The following is a 25,054-nucleotide window of genomic DNA, read 5'->3' as shown; positions in this document are numbered from 1 at the left end:
GACAGCGAATAAATAGATAGATAAACATTGAGGTCACTATCAGATTTCCATTCCCAAACCGACTAGTAAAGTCAACGCATGGGATAGCAAAGGTACTATACAACCATTTTAAATTTTCTTCATAAGAGGTATATGTGCATAATATAGCTTTTATAAAATGGCATATTTATTTCTTCTACAAAATGCTTTTATCTTAGAAAGCATGCCTTTTGTTTCGTACTGCGCTTTTTTATCACTTTAACAGAGACAACCAAAATGTTTTATGTATCTTATTTATATGATACAATGAGATGTGAAGTATATGTCATTGAGACAGCAACCAACCACATACATGTATGTAACTTCATGTTATCTAAAAGTTAGAAAGATAAGAGCAACAAAAGACAGGTTTGATTCTATGAACTATGCCAATTTCTAAGTCGCTCGGAGTCTAAAAAGATGTTGTTAATGAATAACTCCGAGAAACTTTAGAATGCCACCAGCATCAAATTTTCCAAAATTCTATAAGTTTCCAAAAACTAGATTAACCCAATATAATTAACATTAGATCTCCGATTTCGTTATCCTCTCGCGAGTTAATATTGCCTTTATTAGGTCTGAATGTTTTTCAGATTTCAATAAACCAGGATCGTGGTACCTTCTGTTATATTATTACTATTAATTTACAAAACTGCTAAATTTGTATATTTGTAAATCTCAACGGATTTATATAAAAGATGAAAATGAAGGACATCACAAAGCTAGCCCCACTTTTATCGATGGAAAGCAAATTGGTAAAATATCTCGTTTTCCTGAGCCGTTGGTCATCCCACTGCTCAGATCTTTATTTGCTGACTTGTTCCGGTTCCGGTTCACGTGTCAGCTTTTGCTCTATGGTTATATTTCATCTCAGTGTTTATCCAAAATTTGTCCACTCGGCTCTCGAAAGTTTAGTAAGCACATGCCCCTCATATAGCAAATTTTAAGACACACATTCACAATTTGAAATTTTCTATCAAAATAGTCTTCACAAAATGGATAAGCCTGAAACACATTAAAATGTTATGCTTAAAATTTGTTTATACAGTCGAACCTGTTTAAAAAGACAACTAAAGGGAGAGCAAAAAGGTGGTCTCCTAAGACAGGTGGTATTTTAATACAGGTTCAATTATATGAAATGTACTACAGAGGGATCTTAAATTTGTGGTGTTTTGACACAGGTTTTTGCTTAATACGTGTGGTCTCTCAAAAGCAGGTTTGACTGTAGGTTAAAGTATCCCGACACCATTAGACTATTAGAAATGGAGATATATTTTCGTACTTGATTGACATGTAACATGCAGTATGCTTTATCGCCCAGACTGCGGTCTATAGTTTTCCTTTTTGAATGTTAGTTCATTTGGGGAACATTTTGTATATAACTACGTGTGCATCGCTAATTGTTGTTGAACGTCGCTCCCAAAAAATGTTAAATTATATAAGCTTGCGTGTATATTAATATTCTAATGTGTATAAGATGCACATGTATCCGTACTTAAAATTTAATGGGATTTTTTTTAACATACAATTTCAAACTCATAAATACTTCCTTATAACCTCGTTGTTTTAAAAGTAGTACTTGTTGTGCATAACGCACAGTATGACACACAGTACGGAGACTATAGGGAGCATTCACAAAATAAGCAAGTATACTTTTTGTGTGTTAAAGAACCGTATTTGTTTCGCTAATGTCAATCATTAATGACTCAGACATATGTAATAGGTTATTCATTTTAAGAAAGTTTTCCTTGTCTTTTTTCTTGCACGGAGACGTGCCCTTTCTTGTACTTAAGGTCAAATGATATGCCATATATATACCTTGACATACATACTGGCATGAACGTTTAGGCCTTTGAATGACTTTCCTTATCTCAAGTATGTACAAGTTCTCACCTGTTCTACTGTCATTCAAATTTTAAGTATTGGAAATTAAGTTATGCTGATTTGAGGATGACATTAGTTGTTCGTTTTAACAAATGTAAATCAAGTAATTATGGAATGTTAAAACAATTGGGTTATTGTTCGTTGCCCTATCGAATATTTATTTTTGGATTGTTTATTCTTTCAAAATATTGACAAAATATCTGCGCAAAAAATACGATAACAACTCCTACTTCAAGTTGTTGATATACTGTGTAGATTTTTAGTTGGCTATCTATGACCTCCTGGATAGTTTATTTATTCATTTAAAGTATGTGATGGTGCTGACGTACTATGTTCGTTGGCAACACAGCAATACTAATTTCAGTAATTAGCATTTGTCATTTAGGGGACTTTTATAGCTGTCTGTGCAGTATTGGCTTTGCTCATTGCTGAAGGCCATACGAGGTGCACTACAGTTGTTAATTTCTGTGTCATTTAGTCTTTTGTGGAGAGTTTTCTCATTTGCAATCATAACACATCTCCTTTTTTTATATGGTTATTAATTTAAAAGATCTTAATACGCATATCTACTTAGATTTCATCAATTTTTATAATTTGTTTAAATAAAGAGTTCGATTGGTCCATCTAAGATTGCACATTTCGAGAAGTTTTATTTTTTCGGTGCAAATGATATATCAAATCCATGTCATGTATTTTCCATACAGCTAGGCCAGGTACTGTACATTTCGAAAATATCGCATGCGAATTATTACTTGGCATACTAGTATATGACAAATGCATACATATCCTACCAACATATAGATGTCGTCATTGTGTCAATACAATATGTTACGTTTTAAAACGTCGCGACTCTCAAAGTCATATGAAACGAGTGACTGGTGAAAAATAATGTTTATCTTATTCTTGAAGCAATGCATGTATATATCATAAACTTAGTCGTCTGTACACGATTTTGTCTACTTTTACGGATCCATTTCGTCCAACAAAAGATCTCTCTGTCTATTATGATGTAAAAATATGGCAGCTAATTAATTGTCGTGTTCTGAAGCCGTAGTTCACCGATTGTCACCTTTATAGTAAACAAACAACAGAGAAGCATGGATATTGAACACGTGTATAAAATGTACAATAAGATAATCTGCTCTATGGTCGGGTTGTTGTCGCTTTGACACATTCCCCATTTCCTTTCTCAATTTTAAAATAGTTTATTTCAATAGATTCATGCGTATTGCGATCACCGGAATTTTACGAGAAAGGTCGCGCTGAATTCACTGCATACGGAAAACATATCGGTGAATTGTTTACTGAAAGCAAGTATATTTCTTCTTAATTTGGACAAATATAGAATTTTCTTGAGGAAAAAAGTATATATACAATAGTTTAATAACAAAAACTAGCCATTTAGATATAAAAAAAAAAAAACATATGCATCATGTTTTTTTAATTTGAAGTTTCATATGACTTTAGATATTGAAATTTATTTTTAAAAAAGTATCAAATATAGGTGTTATCAATACCAAATACTAAAAGAAAAATTAAAAATTTCGAGCTTATTTCCAAATTAATGTAGAGCAAGACAACCAAAGTTTTACTCTTAAAGCATTTAAAAACCCAGAATGTGTCCATAGTACACGGATGCCCCATCCGCATTATCATTTTCTATGTTCAGTGAACTGTGAAAATGGGGGAAAATCTCTAATTTAGCATTAAAATTAGAAGGATCATATCATAGGGAACATGTGATTGGACTTCAACTTCATCAAAAACTACCTCGACCAAAAGCTTTACCTGAAGCGGGACGAACGGACGCACAGTACAGAAAACATAATGGCCATAAATGGGGCATAATTATTTCAAAAATCCAATTTATCATATGCAACTCATTAGGTAATTAGCTCTAAGACATGAACTACAGACGAGACTCCTGACTTTTTAAACATTTCAATCCTTCTTCTTTTAGTTGAGATCAGTGGACAGGGGATCAGCGCACCTCGTATATAACGTTCAATAAAATCAGTACAGGAAAAGCTTCTACTTCATTGTTATAACACAATTTCAACGCATTAACACCCGGAATTAAAACTTAGTGATGTATATCCAAAAAATATCAGACGTAACAGTACAATATAACTTTTTTCAATAAGTCTTAATAGCCAAAAATATTTTTAAAGGACTATTCCTAACCTTGTTAGCTTTATGAATTACATTGCCGATACGCATTATAATTATTGCATAAATGTCTATATTTGTGATAAGCTGAAGTAAAGTATTAATAAATCTATGATATCTATATTCTTGTTGTAAAAACTATTTCAGCTTAGAAATATGACGTACATTGAAATTCAACTTGACGTCACTTTAACTCAAAATTTAAAATTGAACACAGTATATTAAACTGAGTTGCGACACACAAAGTGGACAGATTAAAATGTCCGATCTTTTAGACATGGCGTGAAAATATTAAATAAACAAACAGAATCTCAGGGCAATTGTATATTTCATATTTGAAGAAAGATTATAAAGTGTCAACAAGAGGAAATAGATGCTCGAAAAATATAATCCCTGGTTTATTCTGGATTTATTTAAGAGTTGTGTTCTTTTACAAGCTAGAGACCACATACTTCGTAGAATATTTTTGAGGAATAATATTAATAAAAGATAAAAACAAATAAATAACAAGAAGTAATTGTAACAGGATGCTGTTACGAAGTCTCCCAAACAAAGCTCCCATAATTCGCCATTCCCATGGACACCTCTATTTCATTTGATTTGTTTTGTTGTCCCATTCAAGAATATATATGGTTTAGGGGTGGGGATTTTTATCGTTTACATTTTATCAAACATGAGGGGATGGGGATGACCCCAGGGAATTCCCTTTTATTTCATTTGATTTGTTTTATTGTCCCATACAAGAACATATATGGTTTAGGGGTGGGGATCTCAACCATTTAAGTTTTTCAAACACAAAGGGGTGGGGGTGACCCCAATGGACTCTCTCTATATTTCATTTGATGTGTTTTATTGTTCCATACAAGAATATGTATGGTTTAGGGGTGGGGATCTAGACCGTTTACAAGTTTTTTAACAAGAGGGGGTGGGGTGAGCCCAGGGCTTCCCTTTTATTTCATTTGATTTATTTTATTGTCACATACAATAATATATATGGTTTAGGGGTGGGGATCTCGACCGTTTACAAGATAATAGCACATTCTCAAATTGAACGGGGTGGGGTGACCCCCAGGGACTTCCCTCTTATTTCATTTAATTTGTTTTATTGTCCCATACAAGAATATATCTGATTTAGGGATGGGGATCTCGACCGTTTACAAGATAATAGTATATTCTCAAATTGAAGGGGGTGGGGTGACCCCCCCAGGGACTCACCAGGGACTCACCATATATTTCATATGATTTGTTTTATTGTCATGTGATCAATAATGAAGACTGGGTGTGTCTATCACTTACAGTTTTCAAGTTAAAGTCATTTGAAAATTAAAAAAAATAAAATCCTATAAGGTTCTATAGTAAACCCCTCCCTTCTTTATGCCTCTCAAAATAACCCATAATAGACCCCAATGCACAAACGAAAGACTGATGTCTCCCCTAGACATATTAGTCTAATATTTTATGAAATCCTAAATAAATCTGACAAGCGGTTTTGGAGAATCGCTGCGGACAAGTTCATCTTGAAAGTGGCGGAAGAAAAAGAAGAAAAAGAAGAAGAAGAAGAATAAAAACAATAAGAACAAGAAGTAATTGTAACAGGATGCTGTTACGAATTCTCCCAAACAAAGCTCCCATAACTCGCCATTCATATGGTCCCATGTTCATTTGATTTGATTTTTTGTCCCATACAAGAATATATATGGCTTACGGGTGGAGATCTCCACCATTTACAAGTATTCAAACAGGAGAGGGTGGTGGTGACCCCCAGGGACTTTACCTACATTTCATTTGATTTGTTTTATTGTCCCATACAAGAATATATATGGTTTAGGGGTGGGGATGTTGACCGTTTTTAAGTTTTCAAACAAGAGGGGGTGGGGTGACCCCCTCAGGACTTCCCTTTTATTTCATTTCATTTGTTTTATTGTCCCCTACAAGAATATATATGGTTTAGGGGTGGGGATCTGGACCATTTACAAGATAATAGCACATTCACAAATTGAACGGGATGGGGGCAACCCCCAGGAACTTCCCTTTAATTTCATTTGATTAGCTTTATTGTCCCATACAAGAATATATATGGTTTAGGGGTGGGGATGTTGGCCGTTTACAAGTTTTCAAACAAGAGGAGGTGGGGTGACCTCCTAGGAACTTTCCTTTTATTTCATTTCATTTGTTTTATTGTCCCATACAAGAACATATATGGTTTAGGGGTGGGGATGTTGACCGTTTACAAGTTTTCAAACAAGAGGGGGTGGGATGAGCCCCTAGGGACTTCCCTTTTATTTCATTCCATTTGTTTTATTGTCCCCTACAAGAATATATATGGTTTAGGGTGGGGATCTGGACCGTATACAAGATTACAGCACATTCTCAAATTGAACAGGGTGGGGATGACCCCCGGGGACTTCCCTTTAATTTCTTTTGATTTGTTTTATTGTACCATTCAAGAATATATATGGTTTAGGGGTGGGGATCTGGACCGCTTACAAGATAAAAGCATATTCTCAAATTGAACGGGGTGGGGATGACCCCCAGGGACTCCCCTATATTTCATGTGATTTGTTTTATTGTCCTGTAATCATTTCTGAAGACTGCATGTATCTATCACTTACAGTTTTCAAATTATATTCATTTGAAAAGTTTGGAAAATAAAATCCCGTAGGGTTCTATAGTAAACCCTTCCCTCCTTTCTACCCCCCAAAATACCCCTTAATAGACCCCAATGAACAAACGAAAGATTGATGGCTCACCTAGACATACTAGTCTACCATTTTATGAAATCCTAAGTCAATCTGACAAGCGGTTTGGGAGAAACGCTGCGGACAAGTTCATTTTATAAAGTGGCGGAAGAGGAAGAAGACGAAGAAGAAGAAGAAGAATAATAAAAATTAAAGTTCAATTCTTCTTGAATAATTGATAGGTCTTTCCTTCCATTTTCTTTTAATTATACTGTCATAAATAAATATATCATATATATATTGATTGATAAATTTATTGATTAGTTGGTTGGTTGGTTGGTTGGTTTATTAGTTAAACACTTGATACAGGGTCTCTTGCAACAAGCGAAAAAAAGAGACCTTGGATTCCGTATTAAACACATGAAACGGAAACATGTATTGAATGATTGATTGATTGATTGGTTGGTTGGTTAAACACGTCGGTTAAATATGCTGGTTAAACACGTTGGTTGGTTAAACACGTTTAATAGGCTCAATTAAAACAAGCAAAAAAAAACCCCACCTTGGATCCCTTATGAAACACATTAAACGGAAACATTGATTGATTGATTGATTGATTGATTGATTGATTGATTAATTGATTAAATGATTGATTGGTTGGTTGGTTGGTTGGTTTGGATTCGAACACACATAAAACTGTTTAAATAGTGCCAAAAACCACATAATTTGATGACCTTGACCTTTGACCTTGTGACCTTCGTCAAGGTCATTGCTCCACAAGGTCATTGCAAAAGACCCTATGGGTCAAGGACCTTTTGTTTAAGAGTTTTGCCTAAAAATGGCTTTTTAAAAACCATTAGTGGGAGTTATGTCCCTTACATGATGGTAAAATCAATATAGTCATAATGTAAAAAAGTTGCCCCTTAAAGTACCAATCATTTTTCACTGCTTAAATTTTCTGTATCTATAACCGTTCAATAGTTATAGGGAAATGAAAAACTTTTGAAAATCTAAAATATGACCTTGACCTTTGACCTTGACCTATATTTTTAAGTTTTGGTCCAATGAACTCAAATCTGAAGACCCGCAGTCTTTACGACTTACGGTTCATGAGATTTATATGCATATCGAAAATTAAAATATTCAAGGGGAAATAACTCCTATAATAAGTCACTGGATCGCTTCGGTTAAAATTATTTGAACTTGTATCATTTGGCAAGGAACATTTTAAAAAAAACCATTTGCCGCTAAGTCTTATAGTTCATGAGTTATAGCGATAACAGTGTTTTTTGTAATTGGGGAGATAACTCCTATAACGTAAATAGTACACTTCGGTGCCCTTAATACAAGATAGCTTTTATTGACCCGATACTTGGTACTAAAGATTATTTTGATATCTTGCGTACTTTTCTTGGGGATTGACTTTGAAAACGGCGGAAGAAAAAGAATAATAATTAAAAACCAATTGTTCAGAGAACAATTGAAGGTCTTTCCACCAGTAAATATCTATTTTGATATTAAAATATTAAAAATCAGTCTAAAATTTCAGTTCCTATGGCTTTCTGATGTTCAGATATGAATTTTAAGCAAAGGTCATAATCTAGAACGTCAAATTAACCTATGACCTTGACCTCAATTTCAAGGTCACTAACTGATCATCTCAAATCAAAAGACCCTAGGTCTCTAATATGTATGGTTAATAAGTTATATCACTTTACGCATAATTTTAGATATGATAGGGGCTAAAACTCCCATTTATTGTCTACGCACCCTTTCAACCAAAATTATTAAGTTACGACATATCGCAACTAACAATTTAGTAAAAATAATTTGTCGATATCTTATAAGGTTAATGAAAATGAGTGAAAATAAGACAAATTCAAAAATTAGAATATGACCTTGACCTTTGACCTTGACCTAATTTTCATTTTTTTGGACCAAGGACCTCAAATCAAAAGATCCTTTGTCTCTATCACTTATGGTGTTCCAGTTTAAAATACATTTCAAAATTTCAAATACAAAAAGGGAAATAACTCTCATATGGAGCGGTCATATCGCTTCGGTCAAAATAGGACAAATCATGCGAAGGATATAACGAGCAATTTTGTAAAATAAATTTGTCATAATCTTTTACGGTTGCGAAGGAGATGCGCTAACAAGGAAAACAGTGTTTGGGGAGATAACTCCTACAAAGAAAAGTATTCGTTTACGCAGGGTAAATTTCAGAAGTGCATAAACTGTTCGATATCATATACCAAATATCTAAGCGACATATTGCGAAACAAATGTTTATCGCAAGAACAAAATTTGGCGGAAGAAAAAAAAAAAATAATCAGAAGAAAAACAATAGGTCTTTCCACAGAAAAGTGGAAAGACCTAATAATAATAAACAAACGAAATACAGTAAGGTCTTTCCATTTAAGAAAGGAAAGACCTTAATAATAAGAACTGAGCAAAAACAATAAGTCTCCAAACTTTGTTTGGGAGACTTAATGAGCAAAAACGATAAGTCTCCAAACTTTGTTTGGGAGACTTAATAATGTAATCTTGGGGAATCAGATCTTGTATAGGCGAAGTTTGTTTCTAGTAGGTCAAATATATTAGTATGTCCATTGGTGTAAGAAAGTTTTAAGGTCACCGGAGAAAACCAATGAACAAATGTGTATCAACTGGTAATTTTGAAAGTACTCAGGGAATTTTTGATAATTTGACTATATCAGTAGACAGCTAAAGAAGAATTTGTTTTGGAAACTCTTACCCCTTAAGCTTCGGTCACACATTACCGGATAGCACGAACGGACGCCTAAAATAAAAGTTGTCCGTTAACAAAATTGTTATCCGTTGGGAGTCCGTTGATGTACTGACCGAATAAAACGGACATGTAACGAATGCATAACGGACACACCCCGGATATGTAACGTACGAGAAACGGAAACGTACCGGACAGAACGGATGTCGAACGTACATCCAACGGACGAGTACCGCATAAAACGGACACCTAACGGAAGCGTACCGGATAAAACGGACGAACAAGATATACGGAAAAATTAAAGGCGACAATAATAATACATGTAAATTGCATAAATATTCAAAATTTTCCACCGGGGAGAACGGACGTCGACGGTTAAACTGTACGCTAAACGGACATGCAACGGATATGGACGGACGTCTAACGGATAAGAACGGACGTCTAACGGACATGAACGGATTGAAAAAAAGTTATCCGTTAGGCGTCCGTTCGAGCTATCCGGTAAGGTGTTACCGAGGCTTTAGACATTCGTTCGAGCTATCCGTTAAGGTGTGACCGAGGCTTTAGAAACTGAATAAAAACACAAACTATTTTCAAACAATTTCTATGTAGACGATAGCTGTTTGCTTATGTCTTTCAACAGGTCTTTTAAGTGTAATTCTTCTAGGAACATGGTTTAATTATTAGTTGAAATTCGAACTTGAACTAGTCGAAATAGGGTCTTTCTGTTAGTTGCGTTTGTGAATTATGTCGATTTAATAAGACGAACCTTGTCCAACTACTTTTTACATTGAAGCTTAAATATTGCGCTGTCTCACCACTCACAGTTAGGGGAGGCCGGGTTGAGCGCTCACAAAGCTGTTATATTCTTTAAAGCATTACCGATTCCATCGGTTTGTTTGTAACAATTGATTTACCTCAGCTTAAACGATTAAAGGGATTTGAAAGTCGGTAAACTACAGTTGCCTTATTTACAGAGTGCTGAGCAGACGACAAGAAACGTTTTTTTTTGTGTTCTATTTAGATCTCTTGTATTTATCATTTTTGATGTTTTGATGTTATTGCACCTTAAAAATTGCGTAATACGCAGGCCTACAGAAGGGGTCACACACCTTAAGACTATTCAAATCGATAGTCTCACTATGCAAAAGGATTTTAAAGATAGTATCGACTATAATCATATAACCTCCGAACTATCTTATCACCTTTACTTCTATAAATTCCACCAACTTTGCGTTTGTTATCATACAATTTTATGTCATACGTATATTACTTTGTTAAATGTGAACAATTGAACGAATTGAGCGATTTATAAATTTCAGATGAATTTCCTCCGAGTAACTCTGGTGATTCTTGCAGCAGTTAGCGTAGCTTCGGGTAAGTTACAATGTTTATGTTTATTTTGGCGGGAAAGAAAAATAGATAGTAAAAGAGATAATTGCATACCTTCCCCAAATCAGTAATATAACATACATCCACTCCTTCAAATTTTGCTGAGTAGTAACTCTGCAAAAGTTTCACTATAGGATATTGTGCGTGTTTTGTATCATTGACTAGTAGTTTTGTAGTTTTGTTGGTGTTGTTTTCTTATTACTATTTTTTTTTGTGGGGACGGGGAGGGTGGTAGTGAATACATTTTATTTGTTCCTTTTATGGGTATAAGAAAGCATTTCACAAAAAAATAAGCAGGGTCCTGTAGTTTGTTTTTGTTTCGTCTGTGACGAAAGCCGCGGAAAGCGAGACATATATATGTAGGACTCTAAAGTGCGATGGTACTCTAAAGTGCGATGGTCACGCTAAAGTACGATGGTCTACGCTAAAGTGCGTTGGTGTCGGACGCTAAAGTGCGATGGTGTCGGACGCTAAAGTGCGATGGTTGTTTGTTTTTAAAGTGCGATTAGAAATCACGCTAAAGTGCGATGGTTTGACACGCTAAAGTCCGATGGTGTAACGGGAATGTGGTTCAGGCAATGGTTTTCGTTTGTTGCTGAGTTCCTATCACATTTTCGTTTAAATTGTTTTGATTATGTGTCAAGCCGTAGTCTTTATCTTTTGAATTGTTTTACACTGGTCATTGTATAACCCTATATAGCTTGTAGTGGCATGGACCAATGCTTTACTTTGACGGCCGTATGATTATTAGCCGCATACATGAACGGCATTTGGGATTGAATGGATAGTTTACTCTACATCTTCTTATGTTTATTTAAAGTACGATAGTTGTTTAAAATGTGTAATGGTTACACAGAAGTATTGTTTGTACATCTGGAATGTAGTGGAAGTCGTTTTTTTAATAAAAATATTATGTTATAAGACAATGCCCAGTGTTAAAGATCATACTTAAAGTTTCATATTTTAATGACATTAGGTCGAAGATAGATAGTTGTCGTATATTGGCAATCATATAGTATGATGATACTATAAATCTGTTTGTTAGGTTGCTGTCTAATTGACATATGCTAGTATTTATTATTTAACAGAAATAACAAACCGTATAGTATTTTTTTTTTGTATTGAATAATTCAATTAGAAAGTAAATGTTTTGATTAAAGTTATTTCTACAATTTCATAAATTAAGTTAAACTATTCCAGGAACGACCAAAAATTCCAGATTGTGATCATTTATTTTTTTTCTTCTCTTGTTTTTTTTTTTTCTCGTGTAATAAAAATCCTTAATCTGGACAAACATTCTCGTCATAATGCTTTCAAACGTTTATAACGTCGATGTATTTGCAGAAAAACGCACATTAGTGTATCAAACCATCGTACTTTAGCGTAGGCCATCGCACTTTAGCGTTACCATCGCATTTTAGCGTCCCCATCGCACTTTAGAGTCCTACATATATATATATATATATATATAGGAACGATTAGGGATAGAACATTGATATTTGATAAAAAGTTGTATTACTATCAGCACATATAAGATTGACGATTATTTCGATAGGAGCTACTTGTGATATATTTATCATATTTTGTATGAAGTCGCAAATAATATCTATACATATCATATTAAGAATACCAAATAGTGTAAAAGCTCTGAGAATAAGGGCAACTACAGTTACGTAGGAATTATACATTAGAAAGAAATGTTAAATCAAATGATTTATGTCTCAGTTTAATTAAATGTTTTTCATTTCGGTATTTGCAACACATTTCTGCATATAACCATCAACACAAAGGCCTCTCAGTTTTCAATCGTAACAACAACAAAAAAGTTTCAACCATGCGGAATTATTTAGACATATTCGGAAAATTTGTATTGTGGTGGAACATTTTGCATATACGCCAAATATACAGAACATAGAACTGAATAATTTTTATCTCGCAATAATATCCAATAACATTCATTCATATAACAGCCTCCTTTTGAACTTTATAGCTTACCGAAGAGTGTGCTACTACACGAACTGGGCACAATATAGAAACGCTGCAGGAAAGTTTTTTCCTGAGAATGTAGACCCTACACTTTGTACAAATATCATCTACTCATTCGCCAAAATGGTGGGAAATAAATTACACGCATATGAATGGAATGACGAAAGTACTCCTTGGATGAAGGGGATGTAAGTTTTGTTTAAAAATCACTTTGGAAGATTCAGGGGACGTAGAGGGCGTTTACCCCCTAGAGTTAGAAAATATATCCATTTTCTATAATGGAATCGTCAAAAATTGTGTTTGTCTCACTCTGCTCGGCTGAATATATTCCATTGTAGGGATTATTTTTACTTTTAGGATTACGGGCCCCGCCCCTCCTTTCAATATATCTGAATCCGCCCCAAAAAATAAAGCAGATGCAGTATATCCCAAAATACTACAATTGATTTGACAATTTTTTAAATTAATATATTGATCATAAACATATAATTTGTCTATAATTAAGGACGGAATTTTCTTTTTGGTCTCATATATATATAGAATTAGTAGATTTTTTTTTCAAATTATAGTCACAAAGGATGAACATGGCCTATATATAATATATATATATATATATATATATATATATATATATATATATATATATATATATATTTACCTGAACCTCTCTCGTCCGTCAACAACACACATGTCCGTTTGGCTGTGCTGGGTGTATAAATATGCAGCCATGGTACATGTGTTCAGAATGATGCACATTTTTAAGGAACCAATAGATGGCTTGTTGTCGAGCCATGTTTTTCCCTATTCAGAATATCCTCTTTTTCCAATGACACTCTGAACTTCATCCAATTTGTCCTTATTTTTCAGACATTCTGATTTATTGTTCTTTTTTTTAAATTTGAATGCAGGAATGCTTGTCACCGAGTATTTATCCCTAACTACCCGAATTTATGAATGACCGTATGAATAATTATACAATTTATAAGGTATGAGAGATTTACTGACTTAAAGAAAACTAACCCAGCCTTGAAACTATCACTTGCTGTTGGTGGTTGGAACATGGGATCCGCTCCTTTCACCAAAATGGTTGCCACTGCTGCAAGTCGTCAAGAATTTGCCACATCCACTGTGAAATTCTTAAGGGATCACGGATTTGATGGTCTTGATCTTGATTGGGAGTACCCAGGAAACCGAGGAAGTCCTGCAGGAGATAAGCAAAAATTCGTCGAATTGTTAAAGGTTAGTCATAACCATTTTCACTTTTACAGTTAAATCAATGTGGCGAATGAGGTAAAATGTGTGTATATCTATAGAGAATTTTTTTATGACACAGGAAAAATGTTTTTGAAAATTTCAAAATTCGTCCCTTATGGTCCCATTTCTTTGAAAACTTATTAAAATGTACATACTATTTTGAATACTAGTATTCAAACAGTGTCATAATTTATGATGTGCCAATGTATACTTTGTCTTGCGTGCAGAAAATTTGTACCACCATCATAACTTAGTGGCATTCTTTAAAAAATGGACACTATGTACAAACATTTGTACTGTTTTTAAAGCATTCTACGAAAAGGGATTCTATAATGATGTTTAGGTTTCTAAAACAGTCGAAATCTTGGAAAAAATAAGGATATAAAATTCACATTTCAGACTTTTTTTAGAATCATACAACTGGGTACCTATTTTCCTGTGTTCTTGTAAGGTGAACACAATGAATGAGAGAACCATTGTCAAATTCGATACTTCTTCTTCTTAGTATGAGTCTCCTTTAATAAAGAGCACCTCCAAATATATATAGAGTTTTTCCTTAACTTTAAAATTTTAGAGAATAAAACCATAAATGTTTTTTCCAATACATACATGCTGCAAAATTGTTCTTTTGTTTACCATTGTGGTAAATTAACAAAAAATGGTTAAGAGTGACAAATACATAATATTGTATAATTTATGAAAATTAATTATTTATCTCTGTGAATATTATTGTCCATGTCATGGATATTTAATATCATCTTCCATTAATAGTAGGTTAATTGTAACAAAGTCTTTTTGATAACCTCTCATCTACCTTTTCAGACTTTAAGAAGGGAATTTGACGCCGAAGCCCAAACCAGTGGCAAACCAGCACTTCTTTTATCAGCTGCTACACCTGCAGGCAAGGAAAACATAGATGCCGGATATAACTTTCCAGAAATAGTCAAGTATGTCAGATTTAAAAAAATAATCTATGTCATTTATATGTTAACTCATTATGCAAAACAATATTTCAAACTATGCCATTTGCATAATGAGTTACAGATAATAGCATGATTATCTTATAAACCAAAAGACCACCATATATATTCGTATTTGTAGTAAAATTAAAACTCACCAATCTAACTGCAATTTCTCTGTATTTGTACCTCTATTTCTTTGCATATGTACAAAAGTTTATATTATATGTATGTCCTCTGTCTTATCTTCATTATTACGACATCTACTAGTTTTTCTTATGACTATAGATACCTTACAATGCACCTCCTAGAAATATATATTTTTTTCTACAGAATTTCAAATCTAGATTTCGCGTTAAAACAAATTTCCACTTTCATATTACTGAAATATTTATTTTTTTACAGGTACTTGGACATGATTAATTTGATGACATATGACCTGCACGGAAGCTGGGAAGATAAAACTGGACATAACTCCCCACTTTACAGTCACCCATCTGAAACAGGAAATAAAACATACCTTAATATTGTAAGTACATAGTACCGTAATATAATTAGTATATAGTACCTTAATATTGTAAGTACATGGTACATTTTAATTATATAGTTAGCATAGTACATTAATATAATAAGTACTTACACTGTGTAAGAGCTTAATTTATAAAGGTACTGTCACTGCCTAAGTGTAGTTAGTGCATCGTACTCTGATATAGTTAGTGCATAGTACAATAATATAGTTAGTTAGTGCATAGTACATTAATATAGTTAGTAAATTGCTTTACAGCACTACAAGGCAAAACCTTTAATAGCACAGCAAGTGTTTTGTTTACAAGGTCGAGTTATTTTATTTTACCATTTCGAACAAACATAATAGATAACAAACTTTGACACCCTGACCTGTTTCTTATGCATCAAACCTATATCAATACAGTTTATTTTTGCGTATAAGTATGTTACTCAGCATGTCGTATTATTTTGTTCGTCATACAAGTGTGGACACAGATCAGTGTGGATAGTATGTTTAGATGTTTGACAATGTTTTCTGACCAAAGGAGTGCTCTGTTTTTTCCCAAATGGTTCTATATTAAACTGTGTTGCATTATGACAAGCAACTGACCCAAACACTGACCATTAGTAGTATTGTGTTTTTAATAGTTAGTTTATTTTCAAGACTGTCATGGAGGAGATTAATATCATTTATTTGATAACCTAAAGGTTATGATAAATTATGTTCCTAATCTTTGATTTTGAATAGCTAGGGGGGGGGGGGATATAAGATTCATTTCTGCATTATGTGATTTTGATATTGGAGATGGTATCTGAGAACATGCATGCATGTACTATTTGTATAGTTCTATTTATTTCGTCATATAATCTTACCGGTATGTTTAAGAAGCTGTATGAGAATAACAGTCCAATGTTTGCCTATATTTAAAAACATCACTTTACACACACACACACACACTGTCTGTTTGTAATATAAAACAAGAATACGAAGGCACGCATATATTTGATCATTGTTATTTCTAAATATGATATTATGATAATATTGAAAATTTGACGAATCATTTCTTTTCCAAATCTAAAATCAAAATTATTAATGGGATTTCATAATTTAAAAAAAAAACTTATTATAGATATCCTTTAAAGAAGTAGGTCCTGTAAGACCCCTTTTTGTCCCCAAAATAAAGCAGTTTTACAAAATTGTTAAAATTTAAACCTTTAGTTATTTATTGGAAAGTAGAATGCTTCTGCTACATAAATATACGCTGTTTTTGACAATACAATGCACATATATCGGACACTAGCATCATTAAGTCATGATGAATTACTGAAATCTTCACAATTTTAGCATTTTAGGTAAATTTTAGACGGTTTCCGTCTTAAATGAAAGTGGCCGCATTTGTGTTCATTTTTAATATTGAAATGTAAGTTGTATTTGATGATAATACATTACATATACAAATGTATAAAGGTTGAGAATGAACACGGTCATTTTTGACAAAAACCATCTGAAAAGTGATATTTTTTGGCATATTTGATAGATTTAATGAGTAACTCAGTTAAAATCTTTCACAGAAGCTAATTGAATCAAATGAAATAGGCACTTAAGTGTTTAAAAAGTGTCCAAATGAACCTGAAATTTAAGGCCAAAATCAGCCCTTACCGGACCTACTCCTTTGTTTACGTCTTACGTCTACAAAAGACTCATCAGTGACTAGAATCAATAAATTAAAAACAAAAAATCAAAAGTTGAAGAGCAATTTAATTGACTTTAAACAGTTAATTCAATTTGTATATTTTAAGTTTGATTCGTCATATTTGTAAAAAAAAAAAGAAGAGTGCTGTTTTTTCAATTGATGATTTCAACCGTTAATGTCAAGTATTTCTTTGTAGGACTGGGTCACTAAGTATTATTTAAGTAAAGGAGTACCTCCTTCAATGATAAATGTCGGACTTGGATTGTATGGTAGAAGTTTTACACTGGCAAATCCTAGCAATTCAGGTCTTGGTGCCCCTGCTAGAGGAGCCGGACCCGCTGGTCTGTTAACTAGGGAGAAAGGATTCAAATCTTATTATGAGGTACATATAAACCGTTTAGCTTGATATATTGTATAAAGACACATATTTACCAAAAATGTTCAAACTTATTTTGTGTATACACTTATGACATCTCTTTGATGGCATACGCTTATTTAAATTAACTCGACTCAACAAAAACTTGCCATACTACTCAATTTTTTTTTATAAAATTAAAATTAAAAAAGAAATCACATTTCTGCGACAGTCCCAAGTCAGGAGCCACTAGCTTTTGTTCGTCTTGTATGATTTCTCTAATTTTAGTTCAATTATATTTTTCGGAGTTTAGTGTGATGTCCATTTTCACAGAACTAGTACACCTTTGTGTTTAGGGGCCAGCTGAAGCGCGCCTCTAGGTTCGGGAATGTTTAGTTGTGTTGAAGACGGGTTGGTGGACTTAAACTGTGTGTTGCTCTTTAGTCGGGGTGTTGTCTATTTGACACATTCCTCATTTCAATTCTCAATTTTCCCAAAAATGTTTTTTACTTGCATCAATTTCATTTTATGAAACATATTTAGCTATAAATTAAGTTTGACTTAAAACATTTTACCCAACCACAACATCATTATAGAAGACGTCTTATTGCATTTGTTTTTATGTTATTCAGTAAGCTATATGCAAATATATTTACAAAACGTCAAAACGGATCTATTTTGGTAGTTTTTTTGCATGTGTTTCCTTAAATGCAAGAGGTTTGAGGAACCAAAAAATGTCGGCTTTATTGGGACAAACTATTTTTTTGTGAAGTTAAAGCTATCAAATTTAAAACACTTATTGATCATTGAATTCACGTTACTTTGACCAAACAACAATGGAAATATTATAGTGTTTTTTCTTATACTGATTGAAAGGCTTATGTAATGGTAATAAAAACAGAAAAGTCGTTGAATTATTAAAATATCATGCACAAATCTAGATGAACAACAAACCTTTTTCTAATATATATATTTTGCAGCTTGGTCCCCTTACAGGCGTTATTAAATCATTTCGACCAACTGAATTTTGTTCTATTGTCATAATATAAATAGCATGAATTGTTAAGTGTTTGCATTTTATTTGTCAGTTGGGATAGCTGCATTTTCAAATATGTCTAATGCTGTTTTCATCTCTTTGTTAGATTTGTTCAATGTTAAAATCCGGTGGAGTTAAGCATTACATTCCTGAGCAGAAAAGTCCATACGCAGTAAAAGGAACAGAATGGGTTGGATACGACGATCGTGATAGCTTAAAAGAAAAAGTAAGCATTGTTTTATAGAAAAAGATTTTTGAAATACTTACGACAGAGACATCACAGTAATAGGTGATGTCTACAAAATCACGATTTTAAATCTGTTATTACGAATTATATAAATCGTGATGACGATTTAAATTCGTGATTTCGAATTCAAATTATATTTTGGGTGGTCCTAAATGGGCTTCCGTATTCCGTAGATATCGGATTGAAAGGTATATATGTCATGTACATTTTTTTATTTTGTACAGGTTATTACTTGTACAAACATTTTATACAAGTAATTACTTGTATGAAGCCACCATACAGGTTATTACTTGTACAAATATAATTGTACAGGTAATTAATTACCTGTACAATTTTTGTGGAGAAAAAGATAATAACTTGTACAACTCACTAACTTTAAGTTATATTGGTTTCTTCTCATTTAAAAAAACTCTTATCTTTGAGTTTGTCAGTCTGGAATTTCTTTTCAATTGTTTAGTAGTATTGATTTTGAAATGTTAAAAGTTGGCAGACGAACGACGGACGCAGAGAAATAACATAAACTAACATGACACCTTTGGCAAATTTAGCTAAACAGCTTGTTGTCACTTAATTAAAATACAGACTTTATGGGAAAGTGACAACGCCGTTAAAAGCAAAAATAAATTGTAACCCTTTTACTATTTATTTTCAAACATAAATCATTACAAAAAGTTGCATACATAATATCCTATATTGGAAACAAAAGTCAAACCTAATAGATTAAATATCTTATTTGTTTGCACACGACAAGGAAGCATGACATCTGGAATTACACAACAATTTCAATCTTTTGTCTTTACATTTGCATGTCTTACAGCCACCCGAAAGCTGCAGTGAACATGGCCTTGGCCACCACTTAAAGAAAGCAATTGTACATCTTTCCTGACGTTAACCTCAGCATTTGCTCTTTCGATGGACCCCTGACTTTGAGGGTAAAGTTGTCTACCATGCACCAATTTCAGCTCTGGTCAAAGAAGTTTAATTTCTGTAATTACATTAGACGTACATTGACTTTAATTATCACTTTGCAAGATATGTGGAGCTCCCAAAGGTAAAAAAAAAATGTCAGTGAGTTGGTAAGCCACTCCAGCTGCTCTTTTTGTCTTTAACGTGTGCAGTACACTGGATTTGGTGATCCTGGTGGTGCATGATCCACTTGGTTTCAGAGCGACTTTTTTTAAACTTTTTATATATTTTTTGGATGCCTCGCTCCATGGTCAACTCCAGAATATGCAGGTCTAATCAAAGAGTAAAGTTCATCTACTGTACAATAATAAATTATTTCGTGTCCTTTATCTTTTTCATTTTTAGCCATGGCGTTGTCAGTTTGTTTTAGATTTATGAGTTTGACTGTCCCTTTGGTATCTTTCGTCCCTCTTTTACCAATAACTTTTTCAAGTCCTGCTGTACTTAAAACATCATACTGCCTTAAGAAATATATTTGAAGTGCAGTCTTTTTGGAACTTAAATTTGCTTCAATTACATTACTAACCTTAGTTTTTCAAAAATTTCAAAGTTTTGTAAGTCTCTCTTTTACGTTTAAATATTGAATTATTATAAGATTTATTATCATCAAACAATTTAGTTATTTCATCATGAAATTTCTTTTCTATACTGTTTTCCATCTTTACACTTTAGTTTTGACTACTAAACTGTCCAGTTTTGCTCATATATTTGTTATATAAAATGTACTCACACATTGAAAGTTTGTTCCTTTTGGCCAAGTAATGAATTATGTGTTAAAAGAGAAACGATTTGTTGTGAACTTCAAATAGACAAAGGTAAAATAATGATTTGTACAAGTTATTATCTTTTTCTCAGTAAAAATTGTACTAGTAATTACTTGTACAAATGTATTTGTACAAGTAATAACCTGTATGATGGCTTCATGCAAGTAATTATTTGTATAAAATGTTTGTACAGGTAATAACCTGTACAAAATAATAACATGTACACGACATATATAAAGTTTTAAAATCACTGGTTGTATGGCGTCATAAGATATTTGAGAAAATCCAAATTTAAACATTCTTCAACACTATTTTGTTTCAAATCTATATTTAGACATGTGTGATTTGATAGACAAAATAAATGTTACAAAGTGATAACACCTAAAATAATCAAAGTACTGTTGATTCATTATTATTCGTTGAATACCAAATTTTGTGGATTTCGTGGGTATAGGCGAACCACGAAATTAAATGTTTAACGAATGACAAAGTTCATATAAGTTTGCATGCCAACTTTGGCTAAACGATTAAATTAAATATCCACGAACTTGTAAGTTTTCCTTGATACCCATTAAAATAAATGAACCCACAGTAACGGGTCTAAGGTAGTGAGAACCAAAAAAATCTAAAAAGTCAAAAACGACAAAAACTACACAAAACAAAAAACGATGAAAAAAGAGGCAGAAAATGTGGGGGATTTTTTTTTTTCATAAAGTCTTATCAAGTTGTTGATTTTCTTCTGTTATCACACTTCATCAAACTGACACCCATTTTTTCACAATTCACGACATTCAATTGTAGTGTTTAATAATTGTGGATAAATATCATTACAATATATATTTAAAATCAACCTGTAGAAATTGTGACATATGTATATATTTTAGGTGAAGTACATCAAGGCTCATCATTTTGGTGGTACTATGGTATGGGCATTAGATCTTGACGATTTCAGTGGTTCATGTGGAGAGGGGAAGTATCCTTTACTTCATGCCATCAATGAAGAATTGGCTGCAGGTGGAAGTGGAAATGTACAACCGTAAGTGATAGTTAGAAATTGTAATATATAAACATTTAAAAAAATATAAAAGTAATTACATTTTATAACATTTCATTCGTTTTATTTTATTTTTCTAACGTCTATCAAAAGAAATTACGTGATAAAAATAAAAATCAAATTTGTCGAGTACACTATAATACGACATAGGTCGCTTATTCCGTTCGTCCGGTTAGTCCATACATCCAACGTTATATGAAACAAATGGCTGGATTTATCAGACAACCGAAATTTATTTGAGGATCCAGTTAGTAAAAATGTCAACTAGCTATGTTGTTCCTTCATTTCAGGGTTACAAATGCTCCCGGCCAACCAACAACTCAAAATCCACAACCTACTGGGAACCCACCTCAACCAACAACACAACCACCACCCACACAACCACCACAGCCGACATGGAAAACATGGTGGACCCCAGGACCAACATGGACACCAGGACCCACATGGCCAAAATGGACACCAGGACCAACATGGACACCAGCACCAACATGGACACCACAGCCAACATGGACACCACAGCCAACACAAGCCCAACAAGTGACTACAAAAGGTATTCTATTTTGCATATCTATTAATTGTGAAATTTTGTACCGAATCTACTTTAGATATAGTCCTACATAAAAAAAAAATATCAAGAGGACTTTAAACAAAGAAAATATGAAACAAACAACACAGCAACGAATTGAACGTTGCCAAACAATGTATTTTTCTAAAGTTGTCCGTTTATGAATTTTGAAATTATAAAGAAACTAAGGATTCAACTCCCACAGGCAAAGTTGACCTTAGATGAATTTGGCTTTTTGTTTAAGTCATTTTGTTCATATGGCTCTTCAACTGTTTCGGTACTTGCACATCCTTCGGATTTCAGTTTTTTTTTGGCTTTGAGCGTTCCTGATTAAGATAAATCAAGAAAAGCTCTTCGGACGCATGAAATTATTAAACGTTTTGTTTTCATTTTTTGCAAACAAACACACAAATCTTTGATCTACAAGTGCGGTATTGTTCTTGTATTTAGAACATGATGTAAAAGTAAACAATTTACTTTCATAATTTTCAGCTCCACGTCCAACACACCAGTCACACCACATTGGCCTTACTACCAACTTTAACTGTAATGGCAGACCTAGTGGATTTTATCCAAGCCCTTCCTCTTGTGACGGTTATTATATTTGTGCTGCCACGCTAGCTTTCGAAGTTAAATGTGCCAGCGGATTACTATTCAATTCTGCAACTGCGTACTGTGATTGGCCATACAATGTAAAATGTTCAACCAATCAAAACCAACAAGGCCCTGTCGTGACAACGAGGAAACCTATGGGTACTCAAGCACCTGTTACACAAGCCCCTGTTACTCAAGCCCCTGTTACTCAGGCTCCAGTAACTCAAGCTCCTGTTGTGATTACTCAGGCGCCAGTAACACAAGCACCTGTCACTCAGGCTCCTTCCAATGGTAAGTTTAAAATATTCCATGCAGTTTCGTGGTAACAAGCACGAAAAAATGATAACCAAATAAAGATAAAAAGCAAACTAAAAGTCAGGAATATCACAGTTGTTGTCCATTCGTTTGATGTGTTTTATTATTTGATTTTGCCATTTGATTAGGGTCTTTCTGTTTTGAATTTTCCTCGGAGTTCAGTATTTTTGTGATTTTACTTTGAATTCAATAATTTTTTTTAAAAGTTATATTGACAGAAAACAAATTCAAAGAGGAAAAATTCCAACGCCTATTTTAATTCGTTTGTGAATAAAATATATCAATTTCCTAATTACTGACATGCACATATTTTTATTCAGGAAATAATAAACAGGAATTCTGTAAAAACAAGTCTGATGGTCACTACAGAGACCCAACTGACTGTGGAAATTTCTACCAATGTTCTTTTGGTCTCACTTTCCATGAATTCTGTGCTCCAGGAACCGTATTTAATGAACAAACGGTAGGCTGTGATTATCCAATACATGTTCCAGGCTGTACAAACTACGGCGGATAAAGAGAATGGAGAAACTAAGACAGAACAGTATATTTAGTGTTTTAATTAAATGTTATTTTATAAATAAAATTAATTTCACAATCGAAGCCGCCATATCTTACACGTATTGGTTATAAATTTTGCTGGTTTTATATCAATAGCATTATTAAAAAAAATCATACCCTGATTTTACCATAGTTTAAAAAAAGAGAGGCGAAAGATACCAGAGGAACAGTCAAACTCATAAATCGAAAATAAAATAACAACGCCATGGCTAAAAATGAAAAAGACAAACAGACAAATAAGAGTACACTAGAAACAACATAGAAAACTAAAGACTGAACAAGACGAACCCCACTAAAAACTAAGGATTATCTCAGGTGCTCCGAAAGGGTAAGCAGATCCTGGCCCACATGTGAAATGTTACACCTATTGATATATCAAACATATTGATTGTCTGAAATAACGTACGTTGATTTAGTAATATGAAAAAATTGGAAAACATATGAATGGTTATTCGAAAGTTCAAAAGCTGAAGAAAACATACGATACTATGGTTAAAAGACAAACGTTGATTTAGTAATATGAAAATAGGAAAATTGAACGGTTGTTCGAAAGTTCAATTAAGAAACTAAGGTTTCAACTCCCTCAGGCAAAGTTGTCTTTTAATTAGATGAATTTGGCTATTTATTTTAGGTATTTTTGACATATAGGCTAGCTCTTCAACGGTTTCGGTACTTATACATCTTCGGATTTAAAATGTTTGGCTTTGAGCGTTCCTGATGAAGGTAAATCCAGAAAAGCGCTTCGACGAAAGAAATTATTAAACGTGTTGTTTTCAATTTTTTACAAAAGCTGAATAAAATATACGATACTATGGTCAAAAGACAAATGTAAATCGAATTGAGCTACAGAGTCCCAGTTGAAAATTCGGAAACGAGGCACATCAGTATCGTATGATATTCCGTATAAAATACACCAGCTGTGACTGTTATCCGTGACAATTAAAACAAGGCATAGAAAGGCAAACGAAAAGTTTGATATAACTTTTCATTTCATAGAAAGAGTTGAATGCCTCTTTTCATAATTTCATAGGGTTAATAAAGCCTTTGATCGTTGACACATTTATATTCGTGGCATGTGGCGTACGCAAAATGTTCTTAAGATAGCGGCTTTACACCACAATATAATTGTAAAGAGTAGTCTTATAATTGTGACTGATGCTTGATTCAGAAGAACGTATGTTTAAATATCCGTCTACATTCCAAAACAATTAAATTAGCTTCTTCCGTACCTCTTTATATGCTACGTTATACAAAATTGCCTAACTCCTGTAAAGGAACATATCGACGTAATATACAGCTTGTACCAT

The 25,054-nt window shown here is 33.3% G+C and overlaps 1 protein-coding gene across 2 annotated transcripts; it reads left to right on the top strand.

The window, feature by feature from the left end:
* Positions 1-23,789, top strand: LOC143045266 (chitinase-3-like protein 1). Of its 2 annotated transcripts, none has more exons than XM_076217644.1 (12): positions 1-92; positions 10,821-10,875; positions 12,881-13,064; positions 13,863-14,115; positions 14,953-15,077; positions 15,495-15,618; positions 17,487-17,672; positions 18,788-18,907; positions 21,543-21,694; positions 22,003-22,262; positions 22,770-23,162; positions 23,507-23,789. In XM_076217644.1, exons 2-12 carry the CDS (start codon positions 10,821-10,823, stop codon positions 23,701-23,703), a joined length of 2,049 nt encoding a protein of 682 aa, XP_076073759.1. In that variant the 5' UTR covers positions 1-92; the 3' UTR covers positions 23,704-23,789. The 2 variants fall into 2 exon arrangements, with proteins under 2 accessions (XP_076073759.1, XP_076073760.1); XM_076217645.1 differs by lacking the exon at positions 1-92 and adding an exon at positions 1,619-1,661.
* The last annotated feature ends 1,265 nt before the right edge of the window (positions 23,790-25,054 follow it).

This window comes from Mytilus galloprovincialis, chromosome 9, assembly GCF_965363235.1.
Source record: "Mytilus galloprovincialis chromosome 9, xbMytGall1.hap1.1, whole genome shotgun sequence".
Taxonomy (NCBI): Eukaryota; Metazoa; Mollusca; class Bivalvia; order Mytilida; family Mytilidae; genus Mytilus; species Mytilus galloprovincialis.
This window is presented reverse-complemented; position numbering and strand designations above follow the sequence as displayed.

Bases quoted from the DNA above. Each gene is read 5' to 3' on its own strand.
- LOC143045266 (XM_076217644.1), top strand. From the start codon at position 10,821: ATGAATTTCCTCCGAGTAACTCTGGTGATTCTTGCAGCAGTTAGCGTA. The intron at 18,908-21,542 runs GTAAGCATTGTT...TATATATTTTAG, and splicing joins GTGATAGCTTAAAAGAAAAA to GTGAAGTACATCAAGGCTCA. The intron at 21,695-22,002 runs GTAAGTGATAGT...CCTTCATTTCAG, and splicing joins GGAAGTGGAAATGTACAACC to GGTTACAAATGCTCCCGGCC.